Below are 14154 nucleotides of genomic sequence, written 5' to 3'. Positions count from 1 at the left end.
TTCTATATGCTGCACTATGCTATAGGTTTGTTCCTGGAGGCCACGCAGGAAGCAGTGTCGGAGGCAGAGCTGGAGGTACGGCCACAGGGACCGTTGGCAGCAGGTGAGCCTCCAATAATGTACTGGAGGCACTTGGACATTGGGCACTCTTCTGCGAATCATAAACGGGCGGTAGATACGGCCTCGGCTTCAGGGGAGCCTGACAGCGGGAGGGATTCCAGTAGCACAGAAGAATCAGAAGCGGAAGAGGAGGATGATAGCAGCAGGGCAATGGAGGAGCGGGTCCTGTTTGCCCCACCCCTGCTACCGATGGGCACGTCGATGCCATCATCTGGAGTGGGCAGCACCTGTATTCTGGCCTTCGGGCAGAGCCACACGCCGGTTACACTTGGCCCCCTCCCGCACTAGGTAGCATCACCGGGCCCAACCACGGCGGCACTTACCGAGGACATGGCCGAGTCAGGGATGGAGGAGTCATCGCATCAGGTAGTGGTCGCTGAGGAGGAGGGGCTGAGGGAGGTGGTGGATAGAGAGCCTCAGGTGCGGTTGGACGTTGTGGGGAGTGACGCAGTGGTGACTATGTCTGCGTCTTTGTTGGAGGAGCCGACGACAACGAACCATCCCCCGGTCGTGGAGATGTGTGCCGACCCGTTGGTCGTGGCTATGCAGAGTTGGCTCACACAGCGGTTTCAAATGACATTGGCACAACCGGAGGGAGCTGTTGTATTCTCATTGTGTCGAGAGACTAGAGCGGAGGTAGTCGACTTGGACGACTCATCGGGCGAGGCACATGGACTCGTAGTTGGGAACGAGGCAGGGGAGGTCGCCTCTGCTGGGCAGGCACTAGGGGATGGTACACCTTCGGTGGCGGAGGAGGTACCTTCACAGCAGGATGCAATTGTGTCCGTTCCACCAGAGACTTCACAGCCTTCGGCACAGACGGGGGAAGATATTGAGGCCTATCTAGCTGACATGGCTGACATGGTGACGAGGGGTAGGCGGGTGGTGGTTGCTGCCCAGACGCAAGCATTGCAGCAGGTGGTGGTGGAGCTAGAGCAGGTCTTATAGTTTATGCGGGTGGGCTGCCAGGCAGCCTTTGCTACCTGCTTTGAGTCTTAGGGTTGGTCGACTATTGAGACAGAGGAGATGCTCCAGGCTTGGAGGCTGCATCAGCCCGTTGTGGAGAGTCAGGTGACGGCAGTTGTCCGCGAGATCGAGTAGGTCTACTGGGATGCCTATTGTACATTGAGGCGTACACAGCAGGAGTCTGCGGTCCGCGAGGCTGCGCGAGTAGCATTGGAGATGGAGGTGGCCAGTCAGCAGGCCTCATGGGCAGCTGAGAGGGCGCAGTTGTTGGCACAGCTAGAGGTGGCCCGTGCAGAGACGGCTGAGACCCGGGCAGAGAAGGTCGAGGTAGAGATTCGTCTAGCGGCTGAGCAGAGTGTGAGGAGCCACGTGCAACAGGAGTTGGATGCCGTCAGTATCGAGAGGAGTCTATTGCACACTCGATTGGTCCACGCGATGGAGGCAACAGATACAAAAGAGGAGTTGCTGGAAGCCGCACATATGGTGAAGACAGCTTTGGAGAAAGTATTGGTGGCGGAGCGGGATGTGACTGCACGCACTCAGCAGGTGTATGAGCTCCGCGCCCGCTTGGCGGCCCAGACATCGGCATCTCAGCCTTCTGCTTCAGGGACGCTTCCTCAACCCCCTCCCTAGTTTTTCTGATATGTTTATTGTATAGGTTGCACGATCTCCATTTTTGTTGTAAGTCTCCTAGAGACGACTTTTCTTTTGGGGGGGGATGATGTTGGCGGCATTATTGTATACGAAAATACGACTAGTTAATTATGTGTAATTTTTTTGGTTAGTTGGCAACCGAGGGGTGGCCGTTGCGGTGCGACAGTTGGCGCTCTCACCCCCTCGGTATCTTTATATACTTTAGGATGTAACTTGCAACACACTTATTATGAATGGAATAACATCTCTTATACTTGTCTGATATCTATGGCATTATTCTGCATTACGTGCTTTATGTTTTAAGCTATTCACCCGAGAGGGCAAACACCAACTACAGTCCTAATCGGACACAACTTGTAGCTGCCTTACATATAATTACAAAAGTGCAAGTAATGTGTAACTTGCATTTTACAAAAAATACTTTTACATGTAACTTGTCAAAGCTAAATTACAACTAAAGATTACAAAAGAGAGAAAATTGAACTAAGTATTGAAAAACACTTAAGTTGCATTTTGTGAAGACACAAATCCTTGAAATTTCCGGATGCTCGCTTGTAGTTCCTCGGGATTTGGTTCATGGGTGTTCGTGGCAACAACCATAGTCTTCACAATAGTGTCGTGACAGCGGAGGAGCGCAGAATTGTTTTTATCTAGGATAGATTGGATTTCATGCAGAAAGGCTTGGTGTTTCATCAACGCTTGAATCGAAGCTGCCGAGAATTGTTCGCTCCTCCATTCATTATGAATCCTCATCTGTAAATCAGCAAGAACTTCTTCTTTTGGAATCAGCTCTCCATCCTGACTTACTATGTTGTAAGAGGCCCTTTCACAATGTGAGACAATATCCCGGTAAACTTCGCCCCGGAATCTCTTTGCATCATAGATCTCCTCAATGAGGGATTTAAGAACAAGGGTCTTGTTTTCCAGGAGTTCTTCAAATTCCAAGTACATGATCCTAGAAGAGATGATAGCATGCTCCTGCAAAATACTCAGCTATTGTTGGGGCATGGTACGCCAGATTGTCAGACTTTTCTCAACACTTTCCAGATTCTTTTTGAAAGTGTTAGAAGTCTGATCCAGTTTCTCCTCAATGGTCTCCAACTTAGACATTATTTGAAAAATGTCTTTCTTTACCTGTACACATTGATCACGAAGTTGATCAACCCAGGAATCCAGTGCTTGTACTTTCTGAGCAGCCCTTTCCACTCCACGAATTGATTCTTGGGAACCAGAAGAACCTATGGAGTTACTCCCTTCAGCAGCAGGTTTTGTAATTTTATGAATGGCTGCCATAAGCTGTCGGTTTTCCTCTTCTAGCTTGTCTTTCTTCGCTAGAAGCTCATCACACCTTTGCACCAGTGAAGCAACAGAAAACTGAGCATCATGTTTAATGACCTCATGCGTTTGCTTGCCCAACTCTATCCTTGTAACTTTATAATCAACAGCTGACATTTCATCAAGTGGCTTATCTGCAATAGGTTCCACAATTTCAGCTACTTTCATCTTGTTACTATCAACAGTTACTCTGGAGATAGTCTTGGCCTTCTTAGCAACTTTAGATCTGGATTGTTTCAGTTGCTGATAGTCAAGGCGTCAGGTGAGATTTCTTGCTTCTTTCCTTTCAGGGTGAAAGAACTAAGCCATGGAGGCAAAGTCATCAACTCTCTTCCAGTAGTAGCCGTAGGCAAAGGAGAAGCAGTTTCTGTTTGTATCACCGTGGTCATCCTGGGAGGAATATTTGTTTGGACAGCGACCACGGTTTGCTCAGTTACCAATGGGCATGAAGATTGCCTCATGAATTCTTCAAAACCAGAAGTGGAAGTATCAATTTCTGATAAGTGAATGCAAGTGGGAATATCTTCTGGAACTTTCAACACACTTTCTTCTTGATGATCAGGAGATGGCTCGTATGCTGAAATGGGAATTGCATTCTGAGGAGACTCATCCACAAGCAAATCAGGAGGAGAAAGAGGCGTCTCAATGGAAACTGGAGGAACGACCTCATGAAGCGAGTCTGAAACTGGAGGCTTAGGAGCATCATCAGATTGCTGCCCCTCTTCTGGATTATCTAGATCAATTACCTGTACATGGAATCGTGATTTTTCCTTCCCACGAACAGTCGTCTCCTCAGGAGGAAGCACTATTGCACGACTGACTTGTAACTTGATCCTCGTGCCCGAAGATGAAGCACCCTTCTTGTTGTCAATCTGAATCTCAGCTTTCCATCCAAGAGGCTCCGTAGAATCATCTTCTTTACCAACCTTGATTTTTATAAGTCTAACAGCTTTACTTTTCAGCCATGCATTGGTGCTGGCCAAGATAGGCTGAAATCTGTCAAGGATGGAGATGCACTCCTTGTGTGACCATTGGATCAAAGGAAGTGGAGCTTCCTCAACCCTCCGTGAAGTGTATTCAGGATCAAGTATATGCCCGTCATCAATCATCCCTTGTGGGATATCTGCCAAGTTCAAATCAACAATTTGCTCAACAGTGAGCCTGCAGTAATCCATCTTTAGAACTTCGGCTTCTGTGCGGAGATCTACCCAAATGTCTTCAATGCGATGGACATGCACAAAAGATTTCTTGATCTTCTCTTTCATACCCCTATAATCAAAATCAGCTCTAGGTTTGAACCTTTTGAGCTTGATTTCCTGCAATTCAGTTTGCATGGCCTTAGCCTTAACAAACGTGACAAGGGAGTATCGGGCAATTTTCAATGGGTTTGTGGTAGAGATCCCCATTCCAACCTTGTGTCTAGTAGACTGAAATGTGTGAACAGCCATGATCTGTCTTCCCAACTCATAAGAATTGTCTTATCAGTTGGGTATCTCGGAAGCATGTATGGCTGACCATCATAGCATCTTATCCTCATATAGGTGAAGGTGGGAAATTGTAGAAACAAACACCCATACTCAGAAACCTTGACCCATGCCTCATCTGATACTCTTTTGTTCCTGAGATTTCTGTCAAACTGACACATGAAATATCCGAAGATGTATCTTGGACCCTTCTGAAATGCATTCTGTTGGGTCTCAATGGCAACTGGTCATAATATTCCCAAACTGGTATAAGTGAGCGATCACCCTTGGTAGAAAGACCTAGAAAGTGTCTAAGTGATGCTGCTAAATATACCAAATAAGAATTCATGAAGAAGGTCATGGTGGTAGGAACTGCTGCAAGTTGTTCGCACAAGGCATCGCTGATGACTTCCCCCATGAAATGTGATGTGACTGCCGTATGAACATAATGAACTGATACATCCATGGCTCAAAGACATTGGAATGCTCAAGGCCCATCATCCTGCTGAGAAGAGTGATGGTGTCTCCTATCTCCCATTTGAAATTGTAGCGGTACAACTTTGCCCACCTTGAGAAGGAAGGTCGTGGGTCTTGGATCCACCTATTGATGTGCCGCTTGCAATCTTTTTCCCTCTTCACATAATATTCTGCTGCACTTTCTTTGGTGATTTCCATATAAACAGGTGCAGGAGGTATTCTAAAGACCACCTCGATTGTATTGGCATCGAGATGAATTATAGCTTCACCATCATCATTTTTGATGACTCTTGATTCCTTGTCAAAATGATGGGCGCATGCAAGAACAAACTCAGGTTCTAGGGCAGCCACTGGGAAGGAAGATGCATGATGGATATGGCTGTCCAATAGCCGCTGCAAGTTATTATCCTGTGGATCTTCTACCTTGTTGACGAATTCTGCCATATCAACATGCCCTATCTCCGTGTCTCTGATGCGATCTAAAGGAGAAGAAACCTAGGAAGGTGCAACCTCATTCTGATATTTGTCATATTTGTATTTCATTTTCTTTGGAGTTGGAGATGCCAACAAATCTGTCATTGATTGTGAACCTGGAATACTGTGATGAAGACTTAAAAGGGTTAACGCAACATCATAGTCAGCTGCAAATATCATTCTTCTTTCTCCAAATGTGTAAAACTTTGATTCTCGAACTTTACGATTTTGTGAGAGGAAGAGGGGAAATATGTAGAAATGGGAAAATCTTGACTTTGACCAATGTCGGATCTTGGGAGAATTTTCACAAGTATACAAGTTGGAAAGGACATAGATGCAATCGGGGTTTTAAAACCCGAATACAAGTACACTTGTAAATTCGAAAATGGAGAAATGGACGAAAAATGAGTTTTTGACTTGCGGGAAATGACGGAAGTGGAAAGTACGGATATGGGGAACATGAATGGATAGAAATGGGAAAATCCGGGAAAGTCATTTTCATGAAAATGGGAAGAACTCTTCAACATGTAATCCGGTTTTCAAAACCCGAATTTGCAAGGGAGAGGTATTTCACACTTTTTAACTTGGAATTTTAACAAAAAATGGTTAAATTCCTTAACCGTAGGGGAAGAACAAGAATTTCTAGCGAACTTGTAATCGAGATTAAAAATCCCGAATAGAAGTAAAGAGGGAATTTTTGGGAAGAACAATGCAATTTGAAAATTGCATACCAAGGGGAAAAGTCCTCTCACAAAAGCCGAGTTTTGGGCGAAGAACAACACATATTTACAAAAATGCAACTAAGAAAGAAAACCAAGAAAGCAAGAAAATAATAAAAAAAGGAGAGAAAGGAAAGAAGCCATACCTTTCTTGAAAATGCAAATGCTTCTCCAAAAATGCAATAATCTTTGGAAAGAAGAAGGAAAACTGGTAAATAGAAGCAATCCCTAATGCCAAACCCTTATCACGTTTTTGCAAAAATGCGCCAAATTGATAAATGTAGCAGCAATCCCGAATTTGGAGGATTAAAATGCCAATAAGGGAGCACAACCAAGAGGATTGGAACAAAACGCTTAAGGATTTGAAGAAATGATGACAAACGTTTGGAAAACGTAGCCAAAGGAGTCACGTGGAGAAAAACGTGGCCATCATTTGCATCTTCAATGGCATCATTAAATAGCTAAAAACTCTTCTCAAACTCCACGCATAGGTAAGAGAGGGCCAAACGTTTTAGGAGAATGCAGCTTCATTAAGTTCTAATCCCTCAAAATCTGGCATTAAAGAAAAACGTGTTTGCTGATCTAGGGCGAAAAACCAGTCAATGCAACCTCCATTTGGCGTGAAAGATGTCCATGAATGCATGAGAAGAGGATGCAAGCCAAAATGCCTTCCTTCTCCAACAATTTCTCCACAAAAATTGCCTTGAAATGGTCAAAAACCGTTTTTCCTTGCATTTCGGGTTTCTTGGAAAAAAAAACAAGTTCGATTTTGCATAAGGGAATGCAAATCGGGTTTTTGGGAGAGAATGACAAGTTCTAGTTTCACTTTTTCCACTTACAAGCCAAAATCGGGTTTTTTGTAGCAAACTACAAGTTTTATTTTTACCTTTTTACTTGCCAAGCCAAAATCGGGTTTTTTTGGACAAATGACAAGTTTAAAATTGTCAAAAATGCACTTGCAAGGCAAAATCGGGTTTTTTGGAGAGGAATACAAGTTTTGTTTACTTGTAAAAGGGAAACAACAAGTTAGAAATACTTGCACATATGTAATGGAGATTTAAAATCCCTATTACATGTAAAAACCATTAAAGTAGGGGTTTTTAGACCAAACTGCAAGTTTACTTGTAATTGGGCGAAAAAATCCCTATTTTAACTAAACAGGACCAAAAAACAATTAAAAATAACAAAAGAAGGAAGGAAAATTTAAAACAAATTGCAAGTAACATCTTTTAATAAAAATGCACATGTAATAAGCTAAAAATTCCCCTACAACAACCAAAACAATGAATATCATTAAAACTTGCAGTTTGAAGAAAATTCTCCACCCGCAGTCGGGTTTTTAAAACCCGAAATTGAAGGAAAGACATAGCAAACGAACCCAGAATTTGGCGAAATTCGAAATGTAGTTCGGGAATGGACTGATGATTAAGCCAGTCCAAGGATTAGTCAAAATTCTGCATCGGGAAGCATGCCATAGAGTAAATTTTTTCATTTTTTCACAAAAATTTCATGTAGTGGTCCTTCATTTTTGGAACAAAAATGAGGACAACAATAATAATTATAATATTAATATATTATCATTCTAGTGTTTATAATATTTTTTATTTAATTTGAAAATTTAAACTTATACCTCTTGGGTGAAGGGGACATGACATATAAATAAGTATTCTCAACAAATTTACGCCAATATATATATATATATATTTGTTTCATTACAATGTTTGCTTCCTTGACAAACAGATTTAGCTGTAGATTTGTCTCCAACTGCATTAGAGGAGCTTGCTGTATAATTAGATTGAATTGAGGTTGAGGATGACCATGCATGGGTTGATCAAGTTGAGTTTGTGACAAAGATGGTATAAATGGTGGAGGAGAGAGCACGAGTTCAGCTCTTGGATGTTGTTGACACGTGCATGTATCATGGGTGCAACAGAATTGAGGATCTGTCTGAGATGTGATTGCAAGATCCACCATAAAGCTAGTGACATTAAACCTAGTGATGCTAGGTTGAGTAATATAGACTCATCTCTACTTTAGATCATGACTCAATGTTGTGCTTTTAATTTTGATGCTACAATTTCTTTTACAAATACTAATGATTATTAAAATTAATTTTCTTGTTTCTTTTGGCTCAATTCCTCTTTTGTACTCATTTGTTTGATGTATAGTTGTGTATGTGAGCAAAATAGTTTGTTATTGTGTTTAAATTTGATTTAGAAAGGGATTGTAAAGAAATTCAAGTGGTTCCTTAAAAAATCTCTGTTTTGTCTTTTTCAAAGTTTCAAGTTTATGCCAGTTTTTTGTTTTAAGTCTAAGTCCGAGTCTAAAATCAGCTTACATAGTCTGTGCCAAGTTGAGTCTGGTATCACACACACACACACACACACACACACATGGTGGCTTTTTGAATTTTAATACTGTTTTCCCTTTTCCAATATGTTATTGGTTTTGTTCTTTCTTTGCTTTCAAATTTTCAATCTTAATGCTTAAGTGTTACTGACACACAAGAAAGTATGAAAATGTAATGGCTTCAAATGCATTTTATTTATCTTTTATTATCTTTTGAACACATGCTATTCTTATATATGTAGAGCTTGTTTTTTTAAACTGAAATACAAAGTTGTCATTTTAATAAGCAGGTAAGGGTTGTAGAAAGTGCTTTTAGATTGTTTCAATCTTTTCTGACTGATTAATCATCATCACTGGTTTTCTACATTTGTATAGGAATCTGGGATGGAGCCTTCAGTCAAAAGTTTTGGGTGTCTTATTCATTGTTATACCAAGGTATCTTTTGATCTAAGCATGTTTAAATTTTGTTCTCTTTGAAAATTACTGTTTGAATTTTCTTCTTAAATAGTTCATGTTGTTTATACTTTATAGTTATATTTTTATCCAAAAATCTATAATGACATTTTTTGAGTATTACAAAACATAAGATAAATGAGCAATGTGAATTTTGAGAATTGTACTCATTTATCTTATGTTTTTTTCCTTTACGAAGATCCACTTGTCTTATTTTGATGTTTTCAAAACAAATTTTAATGATATTAGCATTTTGTTGTAATGTCCCCATTTTTGTGAGCATTAGAGTTTGAATGATTAGCCTATCATTTGACCCTCGTAGGCTAGTATGGTGGATTAGAGGGTCTAGTTTGGGCGTTATGGAGCTCTTCAGTTGGCATATGGCAGTGTTTTCCTCTCCATATTGTTGGTATATTCTGAGGTTAGGCTATTCAGAAGTTTTTGGTTCCATTTTGAGGGGCTTTCTATTTATAGTAAGTTAATGGATGTTAGAGGGGACCCTTACTATTTTTAGTAAGGCAGTTGGATGCATAGTGGATACAATGGTTCCAGGTTCAGTCGGAATTGAGAAATAATGATTAATGATGGAGTTATAATGTTAGAATTATTATTAAAGTTATACTTTAATAATAATTAATTATTAAGTGCATATCATTGATAAATTAAGTGGACTTTATTTAAAAGAGAGATTTAAATGTTTTAAAAGTATACTTTATAATAAGTGATAAAGTGTTATTTTAAGGGGAGATATAAGTGTTTAATAAAGTATACTTTATATTTTAATGTTGTGCACCAAAAGGAGGGAAAAAAGAAATGAAATTAAAGCAAATTAAAGGAGATGAAGACAAATGCAAATTAAACATTATACAAGGGGATTTGGATTTCATTTCATTCATTCTGGAATCATTTCAACATTTGTCTTTTCTGAAGAAGCTTTGGCTTTGAAGAAGAAACCTAGGGTTTCACTGTAAATTCAATCTTGGAGAATGTAGCCTCTTTTTGATTGTGCAAATACTGGTGCCTTTATTCAGAGGTCATGTTTGTGCTTTATTGGTGAAGAAGTTCAAAAATTTATAAGGGTTTCATTGAAGATCAGAATGTTAAAGAGTTAATCATTTGCATATCAAAATTTGTGCCAGCTGCTATAGTGGTGTGAACAGTGTCGTGCTATAGTAAACACTATAGTTCTAAGGTATTTTAGTGGAGTTTATCAAAGGATTTACAAGGGTTCGGTTTCATGAGCAAGTGGGCAATAATCTGTTGCTATGCATTTCTGAGTGTAGAATCTTCATCAGCAAATCCTTACAGCTCTTGTTATCAGGTTCTCACTATCATAAATTCATATCTTATGCAATGTTTTCAGTTCGATGCTAGTTGCAGCCATTAGGACAGTCCTCTGTCATATTAGCAGAGGCCATGCAATGAGGATAAGTCAATAATTTGAGCATTGTAATCTGATTTCTCAGAACTTGTAATCAGTCCATTACATATTAGCATTTCAGTTTGAATAAGAAGGATTGAAACTAAGTTTGCATGCCAAGTGTGTGCATTAATGCCTAGTTGCTGTGGGTACATATTGACTATCTTAGGATGCATGGAAAGTGTTTGACAATATGTCAACTAGCTGTACAAGTTAATTCCAGTCACTTATATGCATGTGAAAGGTCAAGAATAGTTAGCACATCATTTCTATTACATTAATAATCCATCTTGCATCATTGGTAGCATTCAAAAAACATCTTTTGCAGCATACAAACTTATAGCAAGGTAAACTGAAGTCCTAATCAGCAAAATCAAACATTGTGTGCAAAGTGTTTGACGATATTCCTTGAGTCTCTAATCAGCAAATTTGGATCAGAGTTAGCAAAAGATATTACATTTGTCTGTTAGTCTATTCTATCTTACGTTTCCTTGAAATGTTTCTTCCTTGTTTAACTCAATGAGTCTTCTAACTTTTATTGATGGATGACCCCATAGGATAGGGCAAATGAAAATTTACCTGATATTCTTCCCTTGAAAATGCACACACTATATATTGTTGATTTTCAGATTCTCTGTTAAAAATGCGAAGGTAATATGGATAATATTGACATTTCCATATACTTGCATAATGCAAAGTAAATTTTTTTGAGGAACAATATGAATCTAAAAGGGAGAAGTGTCATAACCTATAAAGTAAACAACCATATAAGGCGAGGGGAGACGCTGGGCTGGGTCGCGGGGATACCACTGGGTTACAAAAAACAAAAACAAAAACAAAACAAACAGTAAGCAACCATAAGATAGGAATTGGTGGAAAGGATTTAGGAACGTTCAAGAATTTACAAGATTTGATATAAGGGATTGAAACTTAAAGCTGAAGGTTACTGTAACAGGAAGTTCCTTTTAGCTATTTTAATACGAGACAAAGTTGTTCCACAAGGAAGAATGTTCCCTATAGCATTCATAAACATTTTAGATTTTAGAGTAAGAAAGTTATTAGCTGTTCCGATATGTGGTATCTTACAAACTTGAAATATTCACAAAAACGAAATGTCATGACCAGTTAACCTAGAACATTAACAACTATAAGGTAGGAATTGGTCGAAAAGTTTTAGAAATGTTCAGGAATTTACTAGATGTGATACAGATAAGTGATTGAAAAATGAAGTTGAAGGCTGGTGTAACTGTAAGTTCCTTTTATGTATTTTAATATTAGTCAAAGTACCAGAAATCATTTTGTTGGTTTCACAAAGAAGAATGTTTCCTACTGAAGTTGAAGGTTATTGTAACTGTAAGTTCCTTTTATGTATTTTAATATTAGTCCAAGTACCAGAAATCAGTTTGCTGGTTTCACAAAGAAGAATGTTTTCTACAAAATACATATATTTTTTTAGATTTTAGGGTAAGAAAAGTAATAGTTGATCCTGTATTTGTATCTTACAGAATTGCAATATTCATGGAATTTCGTGGACTGCTTTTCATTCTAATTCTCTGCTACCAAAATCTTTCTTGGGAATAACTTGGAAAACCAATTATATTTTAGGAAAAAAGAAGAGAAAAGACCAACATAAATATTTGAAAGAGATAGGACAAAGTAACACAAAATGGCAAAAGCTCTTTCTTATAAAATAGTGTATCTTCATCCTGGCAATCTATTCCAAATCCTTAGTATGCCTTAACCCTAACCCATTAGCACATCATGTGGAAAACAGGGACTTTGGGTAGGTTTTCTTTAAGAATATTATTATGCATATTTAACAAAACATGCTATGCACAACAACTTAGAAGTTGGCCTATGCAACAACCATGTGCAACAACACAAACACCTTGCATGACAGAATTTGCATTGCTGCGCAAGGTGTATTATTGTGCAGGCTGTTTGTGTTATGGCTGAGCTGTGTACCTTGCATGACAAAGTTGACATTGCTATGCAAGATGTGTGTTGCTGTGCATGTTGACTTTGTTGTACTGGCTGTTTGCGTTCTAAGTTGCTATGCCCTGTGCTTGATAAACATGCATAGTAACAAACTAAAAGAAAACTTGCCCCGTGTTTTTTTTATTTTGCATTTTGTGTTGATGAACTGAGTCGGGGCAAAAATTAAGGGTTTATGGCAGTGTTACAATACTTTGCAAGACTTGCCGAGTCTGACCGAGGCTGGCAGAGTCTTGGTAGACTCACCGAATCCTAAACCAAGGACTTTGCTGCTCAGCCAAGAGAAAAAGTGACCAAAAAGTCAGTCTTATTCTTTTCAAGCACAAGGAGGAGAGAAAAACAACCCTTTGAGCAAAACTAGTATGCCATTGAAGAAAAAGCCAGCAGGTTGATTGACGACAAAATATTGGTTGAAGATCATTTGGGCAGGTTAGTAGCTTGCATTGACGTACATAGAGGAGCTTAAGAATGATTTGGAGGAGACCACAACTAATTTGGAGCTACATATCTTCATTTTTTGAGCAAATTTGAAGAGGCAAGTTAATAATTTTTTGTTTTTTTGAATTCAAACTTCCATTTTTTGGTATTTTTGTTTTAATTATATATTGTTTTAGGTTAATGGAAAAAAAACCCTAGCTATCAAATAATCAAACCCTAGTTTTTAATTTTTTTCCTTAATTCTTTAACTGCAAGTCCTAATTCTTCTGAGTTTTTTCTTGTAATTCAATTAGAAAATGTAAATGCTAATTTTTTATAATTTATTATATATTACAGCTTACCATTCATTTTTTAAATTGATCTGAAATTTGAAGTTTAATGTCTACTCTGGTTAAAAAGGATCCTACTTGAAAACATGCCATCCTCGGGATAAAAAAAGGTGAAATAACTTGTTTCCTTGCAAAAAAAATACAATGGGGGAGGTATTAATCATTTGAAGTATCTCCTTGCACAAATACCAATGCATGATGCTAAAACATGCACAAAAGAACCCATTGATGTTGTACTTGAAGTACACATGCAAATAGAGGCTTTTGAAGAGAAAAAAGAATTAAAAAAGAAGCAAAGGGAAGAAATGGAAAACATTGGTGGAGAGAGTTCTTCAATTCCTCCATTTCCTAGATCCATGAATAGTGGCAATGATAGTGCGAGTGTGAGTATTGGGCCTTAGAATCTTAAAAATAAATTCCAAGTAGATTCATATTTTGTTCCACGTGCGACTCCAAGATTCCAGCCATCACTTGAGAGCATGGGTTGGAATAAAGAGAAGCATGATGCTGCAAAAAGTGCAGTTGGAGATTTCTGGTTCTAGTGCACCATTCCATTCCATACAGCCAGGTAATCATTATTATTTTTGTTTTAAAATACAATATGATTTCTATGTCTATTGATTTCTTTGTTTTTAAGACTTAGGGTATGTGGCATTGAAGATTTTAATTTTGAAGTTCATAACTTAATGCTTATTTTGTTTTTAAATTTTGTTTTAGGTCTCCTTATTGGTAAAATATGATAGACGCCATTACTATTTGTGGTGCGGAGTTCAAAGCCCCTAATGATGTGGAGATAAAATTTGTTATTTTGTCTCAAAAGGTGGTTGATGTCAAAGCCACAATTGATGAGCATCATGAAATATGGATGAGTAAAGGTTGCACCATCATGACTAATGGTTGGGTTGACATAAGTAGAACACTATTGAACTTTCTTGTTTCTTCCTCAAATAATTTTAGTTTAT

The 14154-nt window shown here is 38.9% G+C and overlaps 1 protein-coding gene across 1 annotated transcript in view; it reads left to right on the top strand.

Annotated features, from left to right (window-relative positions):
* The window catches only part of LOC131037995 (pentatricopeptide repeat-containing protein At5g04810, chloroplastic), a 208176-nt gene that overhangs the window by 114133 nt on the left and 79889 nt on the right, over positions 1-14154 (top strand). Inside the window, exon 6 of the mRNA XM_057970262.2 lies at positions 8933-8992. Coding sequence (XP_057826245.2) covers positions 8933-8992 — 60 coding nt within the window. The remainder of the gene's footprint in view (positions 1-8932; positions 8993-14154) is intronic.

This window comes from Cryptomeria japonica, chromosome 6, assembly GCF_030272615.1.
Source record: "Cryptomeria japonica chromosome 6, Sugi_1.0, whole genome shotgun sequence".
In the NCBI taxonomy this organism is placed as follows: domain Eukaryota; kingdom Viridiplantae; phylum Streptophyta; class Pinopsida; order Cupressales; family Cupressaceae; genus Cryptomeria; species Cryptomeria japonica.
Note: the sequence above shows the minus strand (reverse complement) of the source record. Positions and strands in the feature narration are given on the sequence as shown.